Source organism: Melanotaenia boesemani, chromosome 21, assembly GCF_017639745.1.
Source record: "Melanotaenia boesemani isolate fMelBoe1 chromosome 21, fMelBoe1.pri, whole genome shotgun sequence".
Taxonomy (NCBI): Eukaryota; Metazoa; Chordata; class Actinopteri; order Atheriniformes; family Melanotaeniidae; genus Melanotaenia; species Melanotaenia boesemani.
Window position 1 is genome coordinate 1,139,514 of NC_055702.1, and position 14,026 is coordinate 1,153,539.

The 14,026-nt window shown below is 47.0% G+C and overlaps 1 protein-coding gene across 3 annotated transcripts in view; it reads left to right on the plus strand.

The window, feature by feature from the left end:
* The window catches only part of a1cf (apobec1 complementation factor), a 34,412-nt gene extending 22,854 nt beyond the window's left edge, over positions 1–11,558 (plus strand). The window contains exons 8-13 of one of the 3 annotated variants that reach the window (XM_041974236.1): positions 4,211–4,348; positions 5,313–5,457; positions 6,690–6,928; positions 7,948–8,084; positions 8,805–8,959; positions 10,258–11,558. In XM_041974236.1, the coding sequence (XP_041830170.1) occupies positions 4,211–4,348; positions 5,313–5,457; positions 6,690–6,928; positions 7,948–8,084; positions 8,805–8,959; positions 10,258–10,412 (969 nt within the window). In that variant the 3' untranslated portion in view covers positions 10,413–11,558. Of the gene's footprint in view, positions 1–4,210; positions 4,349–5,312; positions 5,458–6,689; positions 6,929–7,947; positions 8,085–8,804; positions 8,970–10,257 lie in introns of all 3 variants that reach the window. The other 2 variants (XM_041974237.1, XM_041974238.1) reach the window with 2 other exon arrangements.
* Positions 11,559–14,026: the final 2,468 nt, after the last annotated feature.

Genomic DNA, 14,026 nt, shown 5'->3' on the forward strand with positions numbered 1-14,026 from the left:
CAGGTTGGATACTGGTCTGTAGTTGTTGAGGACTGAGGCGTCTAAATCGCTCTTCTTCAGAACAGGGGTCACCACGGCTGTCTTTAGGGAGGAAGGGAAGACGCCCGTCTGGAGAGAGCAATTCACAATGCTCAGCAAATCCTCCTCACAAGAGCCATAGACAGTTTTAAAAAAGGCAGTAGGGATGGGATCTAAAAAACAAGTTGCAGATCTTAACTGTGAAACAACATCCCTAAGCATTGCAGCATCAACCAGGGCAAAACTCTCCAGTGTTTCCTCACAAGTAAACAAAGCCCCAGACCGTTTAAAATCTACAATGTGATGTTGACGCAGGTCAGATCTGATTTTCTCTATTTTATCTGTGAAGTGGGCTGCAAACTCCTCACACCTGGCATCAGTGGGTGTACCAGCAGGATTGTTAAAAACAGGGTTAATTAGGCGGTTGATGGTGGAGAAGAGAACACGTGGTTTGTTTTTATTGTCAGTTATGAGTTTGGAGAAGTGGGCCTGTCTTGATATTCTAACAGCTTTGTTGTAAATACATAAGTGTTCATGTAGAATTTGATAATTTATTGTTAGTTTGTTTTTTTCGCCACCTCCGCTCTGCTATTCTGCAGTTCCTTTTTAACTTTTTGATATCTTCAGTTTTCCAGGGAGGAGCTGGTTTTGTTGTTGCTTTCTTCAGTTTTAGTGGGGCCACTTTGTCCAGGGTAGCACGTAATTTACTGTTAAAATGGTCAACAATAAAATCACAGGATGAGGGGGAAATAAAAGCTGGGGCGCTGTGAAGTTGATCAGTAAAGTTTGCAGCCACTTCAGCATTAAGACAGCGTTTCCTAACGGTCTGTTCAGGGATAGCTTGTTTCATAAAACCTTCAACCTTAAAAAAGACACAGAAATGGTCAGAAATACCTAAATCAACAACTGATGTTATGTTGGTAGATAGTCCATAAGTAATAACAAGGTCTAATGCGTGGCCCTTGTTGTGCATGGGTACTCTGACATGCTGGGTAAAATTCATACAGTCTAAAAGATTTAAAAAGTCCTGGGAGAAAGAGTCTGACTGATTATCTATGTGCAAATTAAAATCACCTAAAATAACAATCCTCTCATACTGGTTGTGAATGATTGAGAGCAGCTCTGAAAAGTCTGTTATGAATGATGAGCACCTTCCAGGAGGTCTATATACTGTTACTCCAAGAACAGGTGGGCTGCTAAAAACAATGGTGTGATATTCAAAAGAGGAGTATTCTTCAAACGAAATGTCTTTAAAACCAATGGAAGATGACAGGATAGAGGCTGTCCCACCACCCTTGCTGCCTTTCCTGGCCATATGTGTGAACATGTAGTTATGTGGTGATGCTTCAGTTAGGGTGATGGGAGCATCTGTGCTGAGCCATGTCTCTGTTAAAAACATACAGTCAATGCTGTTGTCTAAAATCAGGTCATTTATAAGAAAGGACTTATTTAAAAGTGATCTGACGTTCAGTATGGCCATATTCAGGGGACCAGAAGGAGTGTCCTTAGAAACCGGGTGTGTGTTGGGTGGCCTGTTGAGTGTCTGTATTGACGTGAGGTTAGCAGGGTTTCTGTGGGACTTTTTACTGAATATCGGTGTTCTGTTCGTGGCTATGGACTATATGGGGAGAGACACAGGTGTGGGTGGTGATGCCAGGTGGTACTGATAGGGGGCGCTGGCAGGGGATACAGTGTTCGATGGTGCCGGTAGGGTGTTGTGGTTGGTAATTAGTCAGTCACGTGTAGAACACTGTACAGCATGCTGCATGTTTGCAGCTAGCACCCTGCTTCCCAGCGGGCTTGGGTGAACTCCGTTGCCTCTGAAGAAAGAGGCCCGGTTCCAGAAGAGGTTAAAATTGTCAATAAAACCAACCTTGTGGGCACTGCAGGAAGACAGAAGCCAGGTGTGGAGGCTAAGGATTCTGCTGAAGCGCCCATTCCACGGGCTAGTGTTGGGATCGGACCCGAAATAAAAACAGATTTCCCCCCAGCTGCTGAGAAGGTTAAAAAGGTCCCTGAAATCCTTTTTTGTCAGCTCAGACTGCTGACGGGCTGTATTATTTGTTCCCACATGAACTATGACGCGTTCAATAGAAGATGGCATAGAGTTCAGCAGCCCAGGGAGCTTGTCGCGGATGTCCAGGACCGTGGCTCCAGGAAAACAGCATGTGGTGGCGTTGAAAAATTTGATGTTTCTGGTGATGGAATCTCCCACAATTATTGTTGTTTGCGCACACAAGGGAGGAGAAGATGGTGAGACTATGCTCTCCGGACAACCAGGTGTGTGTTTTTGTACAGACACGGCCTTCCTTGTTTCACCCAAGCAGAGCGCACGGCCAGCGCTGGCTGGGTTCGCAGGAGAGAGGTGATCAGTGGTGGGCAGAGGGCCGGTGCCGGCCCCGGGAGTGCCAGCTGACTCAGCTGGCAGAAGTTTGCTGCGGGACCGAGCGGCCGTGTTGCACGACTCCAGATGTCCCTCCTGCTTAGAGCCAGAGACGGGGACGTCCATCCCCGGTCTGGGCGTAAAGTGAATCGAGCCAGGCCGAACAACCACGGACCGACGCCGGCATTTACGTTCCATAGGAGAAGCGGGTCTCGTCACTGCCGTTGTGGAAGACAGAGGGGAAGCCAGGTAGCCATCATGCTTTGAAGAGGAACCAGACGAGCTGTGATCAGGGAGAGGAGGGAAGTCTTCCTCGCTCAGGATGGAAAACTTATTTGAAGTTTGAATGGCCGAAGGAGATGCCGGGCACCGCCGGATTTTGCTGCTGTGTTTTCCCTTAGCGACCGGATTCCACATCTCCTGGCTAGGAGTGGAGGCAGCCACTGAGCTAGCTTTAGGCTTAGCTCCTAGCTGGGCCCAGTGATCGTCTCTGGCAGAGGCCGTCGCATTCAACCAGGGCACCGTAGCGTCCATCTGCTTTTGCTGTGGCGGTCGCTGGGCCGATCTTGACAAGAGATTTTAGGAACCTTTCCTCCTCTTGGATTTGGTACAAGTCGGATATTCGCCATTCCAATTCAGCAATTTTCTGACTCAGGTGAGCACAGCTGTCACAGCCAGGCGACGAGGTAAGCGGAGCCATCAGCCCACTCAGTATATTTTGAACCTTCAGAATCAGAAGATATTTAGAGGATGGCCGCAGGATGACTGTTAGGAAAATTCTTCCCAACAACAAGCACTGCACAGCTAAACCTTTAAAACTTCTGAGTTGTTTCGGGTTGCAGGTTCGAAGTTGTGCAGGAAGTTGTGTCGTCCTCTGCAAATGTCCTCGTTGTCCATCCACTGAGAGACAAAGTATCATTCAGATAGTGATGGATTCCTCAGCGTAACAGCATCGCAGCGCCTTCCTGTATTTTTGCAGGAAAGAACAGAGAACACGCACGAGCTGTGGTCTGTCTGCAGGCGGGCTCTAGTCATCCAACCGGTCATGTGTTTGGCCACCTCTGACCTTTATCCTTCCCACCAGCTTAGCTGGACCAGTTTTCACCAAAACTGATCCAGAATCTGAACCTTGATCCAGTTATGTCCAGCTATGTCCAACATATGGCCCCTGGGCCATATGTTGGACATAGCTGGTGTGTTATTATCTCCTACGACCCAGCATGGCGGCTTGGTTCGACCTGGCTGTGCAGCTCACACGCAGGCTAACAGCATCACTAATGACCCGTGTTCTGCAGAGAACCGGTCCAGTTCCTGGATGCAGGTCCAGATACAGCTGCAGATGGACCAAAAACCCTGCTGTTGATTCATTTATTTACCTCTTTATGTTCCTTTGTTTGAACTGATTTTACTTCGGTTCTTCTCTCCGGCTCTCTGTTTATCTGTTCTCGTGTGGCCGAGTTTCGGTTGTATGTGTGGATTTTACCTTCAGCCAGTCTGCAGGTGGGGTGAGGCCCGGCAGGTTCCCCGGTTCCCCGGGTGGAACCATAAAGCTCCTCTTGATCTGCAGAGGGAGGATGATGATGCTCTGCTTCAGTTATTCACCTGATTTTATTGCTTCAGTCTCATAAAGTCGAGGCTTTCAGGGAGCAGCTGCTACTGAACTGGTTCATGCTTCATCCGTAGGCAGGTGGAGGTGGACCTGACACCAGCCAGGTGTAGGACATCCAGCAGCAGCAGGAGTCAGGAAACATCCGTCCTCATGTCCTCCATCTCCAGGGCAGATTTCATGACTCCTTCTCCTTCCTTCAGGTGGTGGATGGCTCTCCCATCGAGGTGACTCTGGCCAAGCCGGTGGACAAGGACAGCTACGTCCGATACACCAGAGGGACGGGAGGACGAGGAGGCTCTCTGCTGCAGACGGACTACAGCACCTACACCCTGGGACAGGTAGGACATGGTGGACATGATAGCCCACACAACCACGTTTTCAGCTGATTTACCACCAGGTCCAGCCGGGTCCTGTTAGTCTGTGGTCCAGCAGGGTCCTGTTAGTCTGTGGTCCAGCCGGGTCCTGTTAGTCTGTGGTCCAGCAAGGTCCTGTTAGTCTGTGGTCCAGCAAGGTCCTGTTAGTCTGTGGTCCAGCTGGGTCCTGTTAGTCTGTGGTCCAGCTGGGTCCTGTTAGTCTGTGGTCCAGCAAGGTCCTGTTAGTCTGTGGTCCAGCTGGGTCCTGTTAGTCTGTGGTCCAACAAGGTCCTGTTAGTCTGTGGTCCAGCTGGGTCCTGTTAGTCTGTGGTCCAGCTGGGTCCTGTTAGTCTGTGGTCCAGCAAGGTCCTGTTAGTCTGTGGTCCAGCTGGGTCCTGTTAGTCTGTGGTCCAACAAGGTCCTGTTAGTCTGTGGTCCAGCTGGGTCCTGTTAGTCTGTGGTCCAGCTGGGTCCTGTTAGTCTGTGGTCCAGCAAGGTCCTGTTAGTCTGTGGTCCAGCTGGGTCCTGTTAGTCTGTGGTCCAGCAGGGTCCTGTTAGTCTGTGGTCCAGCTGGGTCCTGTTAGTCTGTGGTTTAGCCGGGTCCTGTTAGTCTGTGGTCCAGCTGGGTCCTGTTAGTCTGTGGTCCAGCCGGGTCCTGTTAGTCTGTGGTCCAGCCGGGTCCTGTTAGTCTGTGGTCCAGCCGGGTCCTGTTCGTCTGTGGTTTAGCCGGGTCCTGTTAGTCTGTGGTTTAGCCTGGTCCTGTTAGTCTGTGGTCCAGCCGGGTCCTATTCGTCTGTGGTCCAGCTGGGTCCTGTTAGTCTGTGGTCCAGCTGGGCCCCATGATCTCCATCTAGTGGTCAGTTTATCTCGTTACAACATCAGGACCCAGGACCCTGGATCTGAACACACCTGCCAGTGTTAAGTGCTCACCTTCTTTCTCCTCCTCCAGGTGTACGATCCTTCGGCAGCGTATCTGGGTGCACCCATGTTTTACGCCCCCCAGGCCTACGCTGCCATTCCAGGACAGTTCCGCTTCCCTGCAGCCAAAACTCATGTTGGAGGTCGAGGTTTGATCAGAACACCGTCGGTTAGAGGTGAGGACACGTCATTACACCTGGATAATCTGCAACTGTCCGTCCTAATGAATGTAGAATTTAACAACTGCTGTCTGGCCACAACCCCAAAACTCCAAATCAGAGTCAAAGTCAGGGGGTTTTCACAGGACAGCAGCAACTTTTCACCTGATCAAACACATTTCTGATGGTGATCTGATGGTTGTGAAGCCCCTCCCCCTCAGCAAAGCCTGTCCAATCACAGTGCAGCTGCAGTCACAGATATAACAAACCAAGACAAACCAGGAACTCATTGTACAACAGTACAGAGAAAACCTGAACCTCCATCTGACCTGCTGCCTTAGAGCCATCACTGTTACCTGGGACAGGTGAGACCGGTGGGACAGGCGTTACAGGTGTTACAGGTGGGACAGGTAGGACAGGTGCTACAGGTGGGACAGGTGTTACAGGTGTTACAGGTGGTACAGGTGGGACAGGTGGGACAGGTGGAACAGGTGGTACAGGTGTTACAGGTGTTACAGGTGGTACAGGTGGTACAGGTGGAACATGTGGGACAGGTGTTACAGGTGGGATAGGTGTTACAGGTGGGACAGGTGGAACAGGTAGGACAGGTGTTACAGGTGGGACAGGTAGGACAGGTAGGACAGGTGTTACAGGTGGGACAGGTGGGACAGGTGGAACATGTGGGACAGGTGTTACAGGTGGGACAGGTGGGATAGGTGGGACAGGTGTTATAGGTGGGACAGGTGTTACAGGTGGAACAGGTGGTACAGGTGGGACAGGTGGAACATGTGGGACAGGTGTTACAGGTGGGACAGGTGGGATAGGTGGGACAGGTGTTATAGGTGGGACAGGTGTTACAGGTGGAACAGGTGGTACAGGTGTTACAGGTGGTACAGGTGGGACAGGTGGAACATGTGGGACAGGTGTTACAGGTGGGACAGGTGGGATAGGTGGGACAGGTGTTACAGGTGGGACAGGTGGGGCTTCAGAAACCATCACATCTCTGTGAATCAGTCCAATATAAAAAATGTTGTATGAATATGAATCTAAATAATTTTATTAAGAATCAATAAAGATTTATTGAATCACAAGTTTTACTGTAAATTCAGCTAAAAACAAACAGAAAAACAACCCGTTACCATGGTTACCACTGTTCTCTTTCTATTTAATTAATTGTTTGACTGTGATTCTTCCTCCCGGCTGATTTCCGGTGATTTGATTGATTTCACTGCCTTTTCGGTCTCCTGTAGAAATTTACATGACTGTACCTGTAGGGGCTGCGGGGGTTCGGGGACTGGGTGGGCGGGGCTACCTGGCCTATGCTGCTGGGGGCGGAGCCATGGCACGTGGCAGTGGCGCCTCCTATGGTCTGAAGGGGGACAAGCACGCGGAGGAAAAGCTGTACGACCTGCTGCCGGGGATGGAGCTGACACCCATGAACCCTGCTGCCATGAGCCTGAAGGCAACTGGCATCAAACCAGCAACACAGGTAACAGGACACACCTGAGAACACACATCTGTCACCTCTTGTAGCTTTAACACGAACACTGTTTCCAGACGGAGAGCTGGTCCGACCAGAAACCAGAAACCAGACTGCAGAATTTTCTGTTGCTCCATTGTTTACTTGCAGTGAATGAGACGTTTTCTGTCTTGGCCAATCATTGAGCTGGATTTTCTTCTTTCTTCTTAGCCAGTGGTTATTTTGGGAAATATCTCCCCCTAGTGAGCAGCTGTTGTAACTGTGTGATGTTCTCCAGGTGGTTCGGGCCACTTTAGTCAGGTTCAGAGTAAAAGCAAACCAAACCAAAAGAAGGTGGGACCACTAGAACCCAGTCCCCTGGACAGTCCTGGTGGGACTGGACTAAGTTCTGATGATGGTTGTTTTAGTTCCTGGACTTAATGCAGATACCTGCAGGTGATCAGACCTGTCCTGAGACTTCAGTCTCCAGTTCTGTAACCATGATCCCCACCCTCATAAACCTGGTAAAGGACGGTTCTGCAGGATTAGTCTGGATAATAACAGAATAATAAGAAGAAGGCTTTATTAGTCACTCGGAGGGGAACCTGCCTATAACAGGATTACTGTTTATCTTTTACTTCCTGTATGTGAGAGAATGTCTGAAACTTTTTCTTTTTATTTAATTTTTAACGAAATATTGTTAATTCAGAAAAACAGAGACAATTCTTTTTTAAGTAAATGGAGTGTGTTATTATTATAATTTATGAACTGATGTTATGGACGGCTCCTTCTTTTTGTTTTAAATGTGCTTATTTTTCCTCTGTCTCATAGATCATATGTGTGTGTGTATATATACATATATAAATATATATATATACACACTGTTTTTCTATATATATGTATATATATATATACACTATTTTTCTGGCTTCCTGTGTGTGATCTTCCTGGCGGGTTCCTGGTGATGAACCAACCATCTGCTTGCTGTTTCATGCTGAATGTTTCCTCCAGTAAAAGTAAGTGGGAAGTAAAAGTGGGCATGTCTGCAGGTTCTGGAGGAGCTGTGTCAGAAGAATAACTGGGGTCAGCCCGTCTATCAGCTCCACTCTGCCATCAGTCCAGACCAGAGACAACTCTTCCTCTATAAAATCACTATTCCAGCTCTGGCTACTCAGTATCCTAACGTGTAAGTGAAGCTGCTGCTACTCATGTCCGCTCTGTTTCAGTTTGAGGGTTTTATTCGGCCCAGGTTCCTCTCCATCATCCTTCAGCTGTAGAAGCTCCTCCAGCAGCAGGAAGGAGTGTCATGGTTTCCTCTCATGGTCGTGGAGGAACTTTGCTCCACTCTTCTTTCCTTCATTGCTTCAGGTCATTGAGGTTTGTAGCATCTGAAGGTCCCTGCGACCTTCCCAACAAGCCGTACTGGTCCAGTCTGGTTCTAACTGGACTGTCCTGAACTTTAACATTTAACCTGCTAACTCAGACCCGGAGATCTGGGTTTTTTCCTGGTCTGCACCCGCTGGGACGTCCACTCCTGGAAGATTTCCAGCTGCCTTGTGGATTATCTCTGTAGAATGATGGACTCTGGGTAGTCTGGAAAGGCCCTGATAGCCTTCACACGGCTTCTGACCTTTAGTTTCTGGTCAGTGACTAAGGACAGTGTGATCTATCAACAATAAGCTAAAGTTTTAGACTTGATAAGAACAAAACGTACATGTCCTGATGAGAAAAACCTTCCAACTGAAAGAGGGTGCACTTTGTTTTTCATGACTTCTGCTGCTGCAACCAGTAATACACATTTGGTTGTAAACTGTCGCTCCAGTGAGCTTGTGGTCATTAGTGGTGAAACTTGCAGTAAGTGGGCTGTTTAACTGGTTTATAATAAGTGTTGTGTGTTTCTCTGCAGCCATCCCTTCACTCCTGCCAAACTGTGTGCAGCCGTGGAGGAAGCCAAAGCCCATGCGGCCGAACACACCCTGCAGACCCTCGGCCTGCAGACAGAGGGCGCCGCTGACGCCAGCTGTGCTACTGCAGCCGCTGTGGCCTCGGTAGCCTTCCCAGGTATGTGAAGGTCCGTATAGAGCCGACTAACTTCTCACTTGACAGATTACTAACAGCCCAGATAGCAAAAAATGTTTGGCCCAAATGTGGCCTTGACTTACGACGTTGAGCGAATGTGTGGCAGCTACATGACCAGCAGTGGATGTAGAAATATATTTATAGGGGGGCAAGAGAGGGGCAGGAATATGGCAACATATAGCAGAAGTATAGATATCCTGATTTAATCACAGTTTGACAAGAAAGTGTCGACAGAAGAAAATAATTTGCACAAGTATTTCTAGAAGCAGCATTTGCACAAAAATAAACTATTGAATAAAAACGTGAAGCTCTCTTGACTGAGCGGCACGAAGGTGATGAGCCACGCGTCTCTGAGAGCCGATGCTTTGTAGTGAACCAGAAGAACCGACTCCCTTCGCTCTCACAGAGCTCAGCAGCGACCCCGTCTTTCCTATAGGTGACGTAGGCGGTAGCCTAGCGCGCCGTCTGCTGGGGGGCACCACAGTTGTAAGCACATCTATCAGCACAAGGCTGCGTTCACACTGCAGGTTACCTTCACGTTTCGCCCGACTGGTAATAGGTATCAAAAGGAAGAGGCATGAACCGTCTGTAGTTTTATGTAGTAACCGCCTCATCAACACGAGATACTTTAGTTGTAAGAATTCTTTTGATGAGACAAAGACTTTTTTTAAGGAGTTGTAATTTTACCGAAAGCTGGTCACGCTACTACGAGGAAGCTACGGACCAGAGTGTGTCAAAGCTTGAGGTAAAATTACAACTTCTTAAAAATGGTCCCTGTCTGATCAAAATAATTCTTACAACTATAAATGCAGTAGACAAAATGAACCTAGTCGCGCTACCATGACATACTTTACCGTTATTATCCCACCACTTGGTGGTGTTGATGTGTCTGTTAGTTGTTTAACAAACTCCAATAACCAGAAGAAGACTTAGCTAGCAGCTAGCCTGTAGCAAAACTAACTAAAAAGTATAAAAAAAAATACTCAAGCTTTTAAATTTGTTGAATTATAATCCTGTTGGGCGTTTTGTTGGGTGTACAGTTTCATGCTTCATTAGGTTCTAGCTGTTAAACTACAAGTGGTTTAACAGTAGTTAAAGTGCCGTAACTGAACCAAAAGAGGCCCAGATTCGGCCCAAACATGTCTGCTATCTGGGAGAAGACTGGTGCTCAGACTAAACCCCGAGAGCAACAACAGATGAGAAAGAGGATTTAAAGTTGTTCCACTTTTGTGTTGCTGCTTCAGATTTCAGATTTTGGCTTGTGTGGTGTCTCTGTCCAGGTTACACTCTAGCGAATCCGGCGTCCTCAGCGGTGGCCTCCCAGCTGAAGCAGGCCATCTCTCTGGGTCAGGATCTGACCGCCTACACCACCTACGAGGGCTACCCTGCGTTTGCTGTGGCAGCACGCCACACCGACGGATATGGAGTCTTCTAGAACTCCGGCTTTGAGAAGCTGCATTTACACTACATCGCCTTCTGGCGGATCTCAGCGTGAGCTGCGATCTCAGCCGCCTCCACATCTTAATCAGGCCTAGAAGCAAACTAGTGCAAATGCATCTTTGTGCCGAACATCTACCTGCAGATTCGTTGTCACATTTAAAAGACGTCCGAACTTTGTGACTCGTGGGAGAAAACCGCCGCTGGACTCAACAACCGCCCAGAAACAAATTCCTCACCTGTCACATGACTCACTTCCATCCTTCTGCTCCTCATTTAATCAGAATTATGAGCTCGTCCACTTCAGGTTGTGATTGATTAAGTTCTTGTGATCAGCTGTGATTTAATTCTATCTGTTCCTTCTCTCATGTTTACGCTACTCATCTGATTATGTAAGCCTGACTCTTATCTCTAAGATAACTAGGATTTCTAGTTTTTGTTTGTTTTTGGAGTATCTTATACTATAAACTGCACAACTTAGTATTGCACTGTTGTGTCATCTTAAAAACATGACTTTTATTAGTGTGTCACTGAAAACGTTTTACTAACAGAAAGCCTCAGATACATCTGAGATATCAAGTCGAAGCATCTGGAGCTTGCAGTTCAGTTTTTAGAGAAAACCAGATGAACTTTGTCTCTTCAATGAAACTAACGTTTCGCATTCTTTTTATTTTTTACTTTTTACCAAACTGATGTCAAATCCTCTTTATGAAGAAAAAGACAAAAGAAAAGACATCTGTTTTTTTCTAGTTGGATTGTTTAAAAGCTATAAAACGACCATCATGAGACAAGTTAATACTGCTGGATTGATGCAGCTGCTGAGTTTCCATCCAAACCGGAGAAAACATCAAAAAGCCAAACATGAATGAAAGAAAATACAAATGAGACAGAAGACGTGCACCTTCCGCTACGAATCCAGTTAGAGCTGGTTTCAAACTATTTCCATCTGCAGGGGCAGAGCTAAGCACAGCAGAGAGGGAGGGGGAGGGGCCTGGTAGAGGGGGAGGGGCCTTTGTTCTCATTCTCGAGCTCAGACCATTTCTAACATCTCTTCGCTTTAAGTTCACTGCAGACTCCACCAGCACAATAATGACGTCGACCTTCAGCATGAATTTAAAAAGAAATAAAGTTGGGTGGAAATTCATTATTTCATTTTAGATTTTACTTTTTTTTTTTAGACTTTTCAGTCTCAGTCTCTCCATCTTCACACTGTTCTTTTCTCCACCTTTATCAAACCAACCCTCCTCTAGGGATGGTCCAACCTTTTCATGTCGATATTAGTTTGGGCAACTTTTCCATCGATATCAGTACATTTTAGAGAAAATCACGAGTTTACAGTCATTGCAGGAGCAATATGAAATATGAATAAATCTTAATACTTAATACATAAATACTTGTAAGAAATAAAATGAAAATCTATGAATGAGTAAATTAAATAAAAATGAGATGAAAAATAAATTTTTTAAAAGGGAGAAAATAATTATTCTACCAATAATTACAAGATTGTTTAAATTGTCCAAATTAAATATAATTAAATAAAATACATAAAAAGTAGTACAATAAGCATTAAAGATAATGCTAAAGAACCTACATTAAACCAGTAAAATATTAAAACATCGTCTTCATCACTTACACCAGCAGCATCATCATGACATCTGATTGGCTGCCGTAATCATGTGATGTGGAAGACGCAACATGTCATTTTATTACCTTAAACTCTACAAAGTGAAAATAGTTGCATGTTTTGTATCATTTCGCTGTATTTTTGCAGATATGGAAGTATCGACCCCTGAGTATCGACACACCCTGACCCAGTCTAGTTCCCTGTCTAGTTCCCTGTCTAGTTCCCAGTCTAGTTCCTAGTCTGGTTTCCCACTGGTTCCCAGTCTGGTTTCCCACTGGTTTTCAGTCTGGTTTCCAGTCTGGTTCCCAGTCTGGTTTCCCACTGGTTTTCAGTCTGGTTTCCAGTCTGGTTTCCACTGACAGTAAAACTTAACCAGGTCCAGGTTTAGAAAAGACCCCGTATGGCCACTCGCATCTAAAGCTTTTAACGTACAAAGTCTGGCTGTCTAAAAGTCTTAATCTACCTTGATTTTTGTGTGAAAGCGATGCTGAAAGGGACTGTTGGAAAAGGTGATTGGCCTCTGAGTGGCTGGACATCAGGCCTGGTTGTCGTCACACCAGCAGCAAACATCAGTCCGACTCCAGTTTCTTCTTCTTCTTTGCCTGAAAGTTGTAGAGACACGTGCTGGCATCTGAGCTAAAGCGTGCCAAAGCAGAGACAGTATTAAAGTGTGTGAAGCACTTAGAGCTTATTTTTATACCAGGAATAAAGCGTTGCTATGCAGGCCATGCTTGTGTAGAGGTAATTTACAGTCACTTTGCCGACATAATTGACTTGGAAACAGAAACGTAAATCAGTAATCTGTAATGAGAGGAGAGAATTGTAGGCATTCAGAGAGTTTTCATGTGATAAAAGGAAACTGGTTTTGATTAATTGTTTTACTATATGATCCATAATTATAAAAATAAACTAATTCTCAGGAAAACAGTCTGTGTTCTTTCCAATCAAATAAAACTTTAATTTTACAGCACTTTTTATGTGTAACCGCTCATGACCAAAGAGGTCATCACCATGGCAACCACCCAGATCAGGACAGACCGGATCCACACCACAACCATAGGGCTGAAAGTGCAGGGCCCGGACTAAGACACTGATAAGCTCAGTGGTGGGACGACCTTGCAGAGGCTTCGGAGCATGTGTGGACTGATCCAGGAAGTAATCCAGGAAGTAATCAGGGACGTAATTCAGGAAGTATCTCCATGAAGCGCATCTCAAGCCTTGTATTGTTTCAGAGGAGTGATGTCATTCACTGCGTTTCAATGGAGCACTTTTAATCCAATCAATCAATAAAATTGCGTCATGTAAACATGTCAGCTGATCCGACCGGTGGAAGGAATATTTTAATCTGATCCAGAGGGGAGGTTAAAACCTTCTCACGATGGGATCAGCAGGAAAAAATAAGCATGTCTCCAAATTAGTCTGATGGTTTCTGTGGTAGATGAAGTTTCTGAGCATGACTGAACCAGGTGGGGGTTATGTGATAACTTTCAGGGAAAACATAAAAACCCCATCACTGGTCCGAAGCCTCGTGTCTGGTCCAAAGCCTCGACTCTGGTCCGAAGCCTCGTCTCTGGTCCGAAGCCTCGACTCTGGTCCGAAGCCTCGACTCTGGTCCGAAGCCTCGCGTCTGGTCCGAAGCCTCGCCTCTGGTCCGAAGCCTCGGGTCTGGTCCGAAGCCTCGACTCTGGTCCGAAGCCTCGTCTCTGGTCCGAAGCCTCGGGTCTGGTCCGAAGCCTCGCGTCTGGTCCGAAGCCTCGCCTCTGGTCCGAAGCCTCGCGTCTGGTCCGAAGCCTCGATTCTGGTGCGAAGCCTCGACTCTGGTCCGAAGCCTCGGGTCTGGTCCGAAGCCTCGACTCTGGTCCGAAGCCTCGGGTCTGGTCCGAAGCCTCGACTCTGGTCCGAAGCCTCGTCTCTGGTCCGAAGCCTCGCGTCTGGTCCGAAGCCTCGGGTCTGGTCCGAAGCCTCTTCTCTGGTCCGAAGCCTCGACT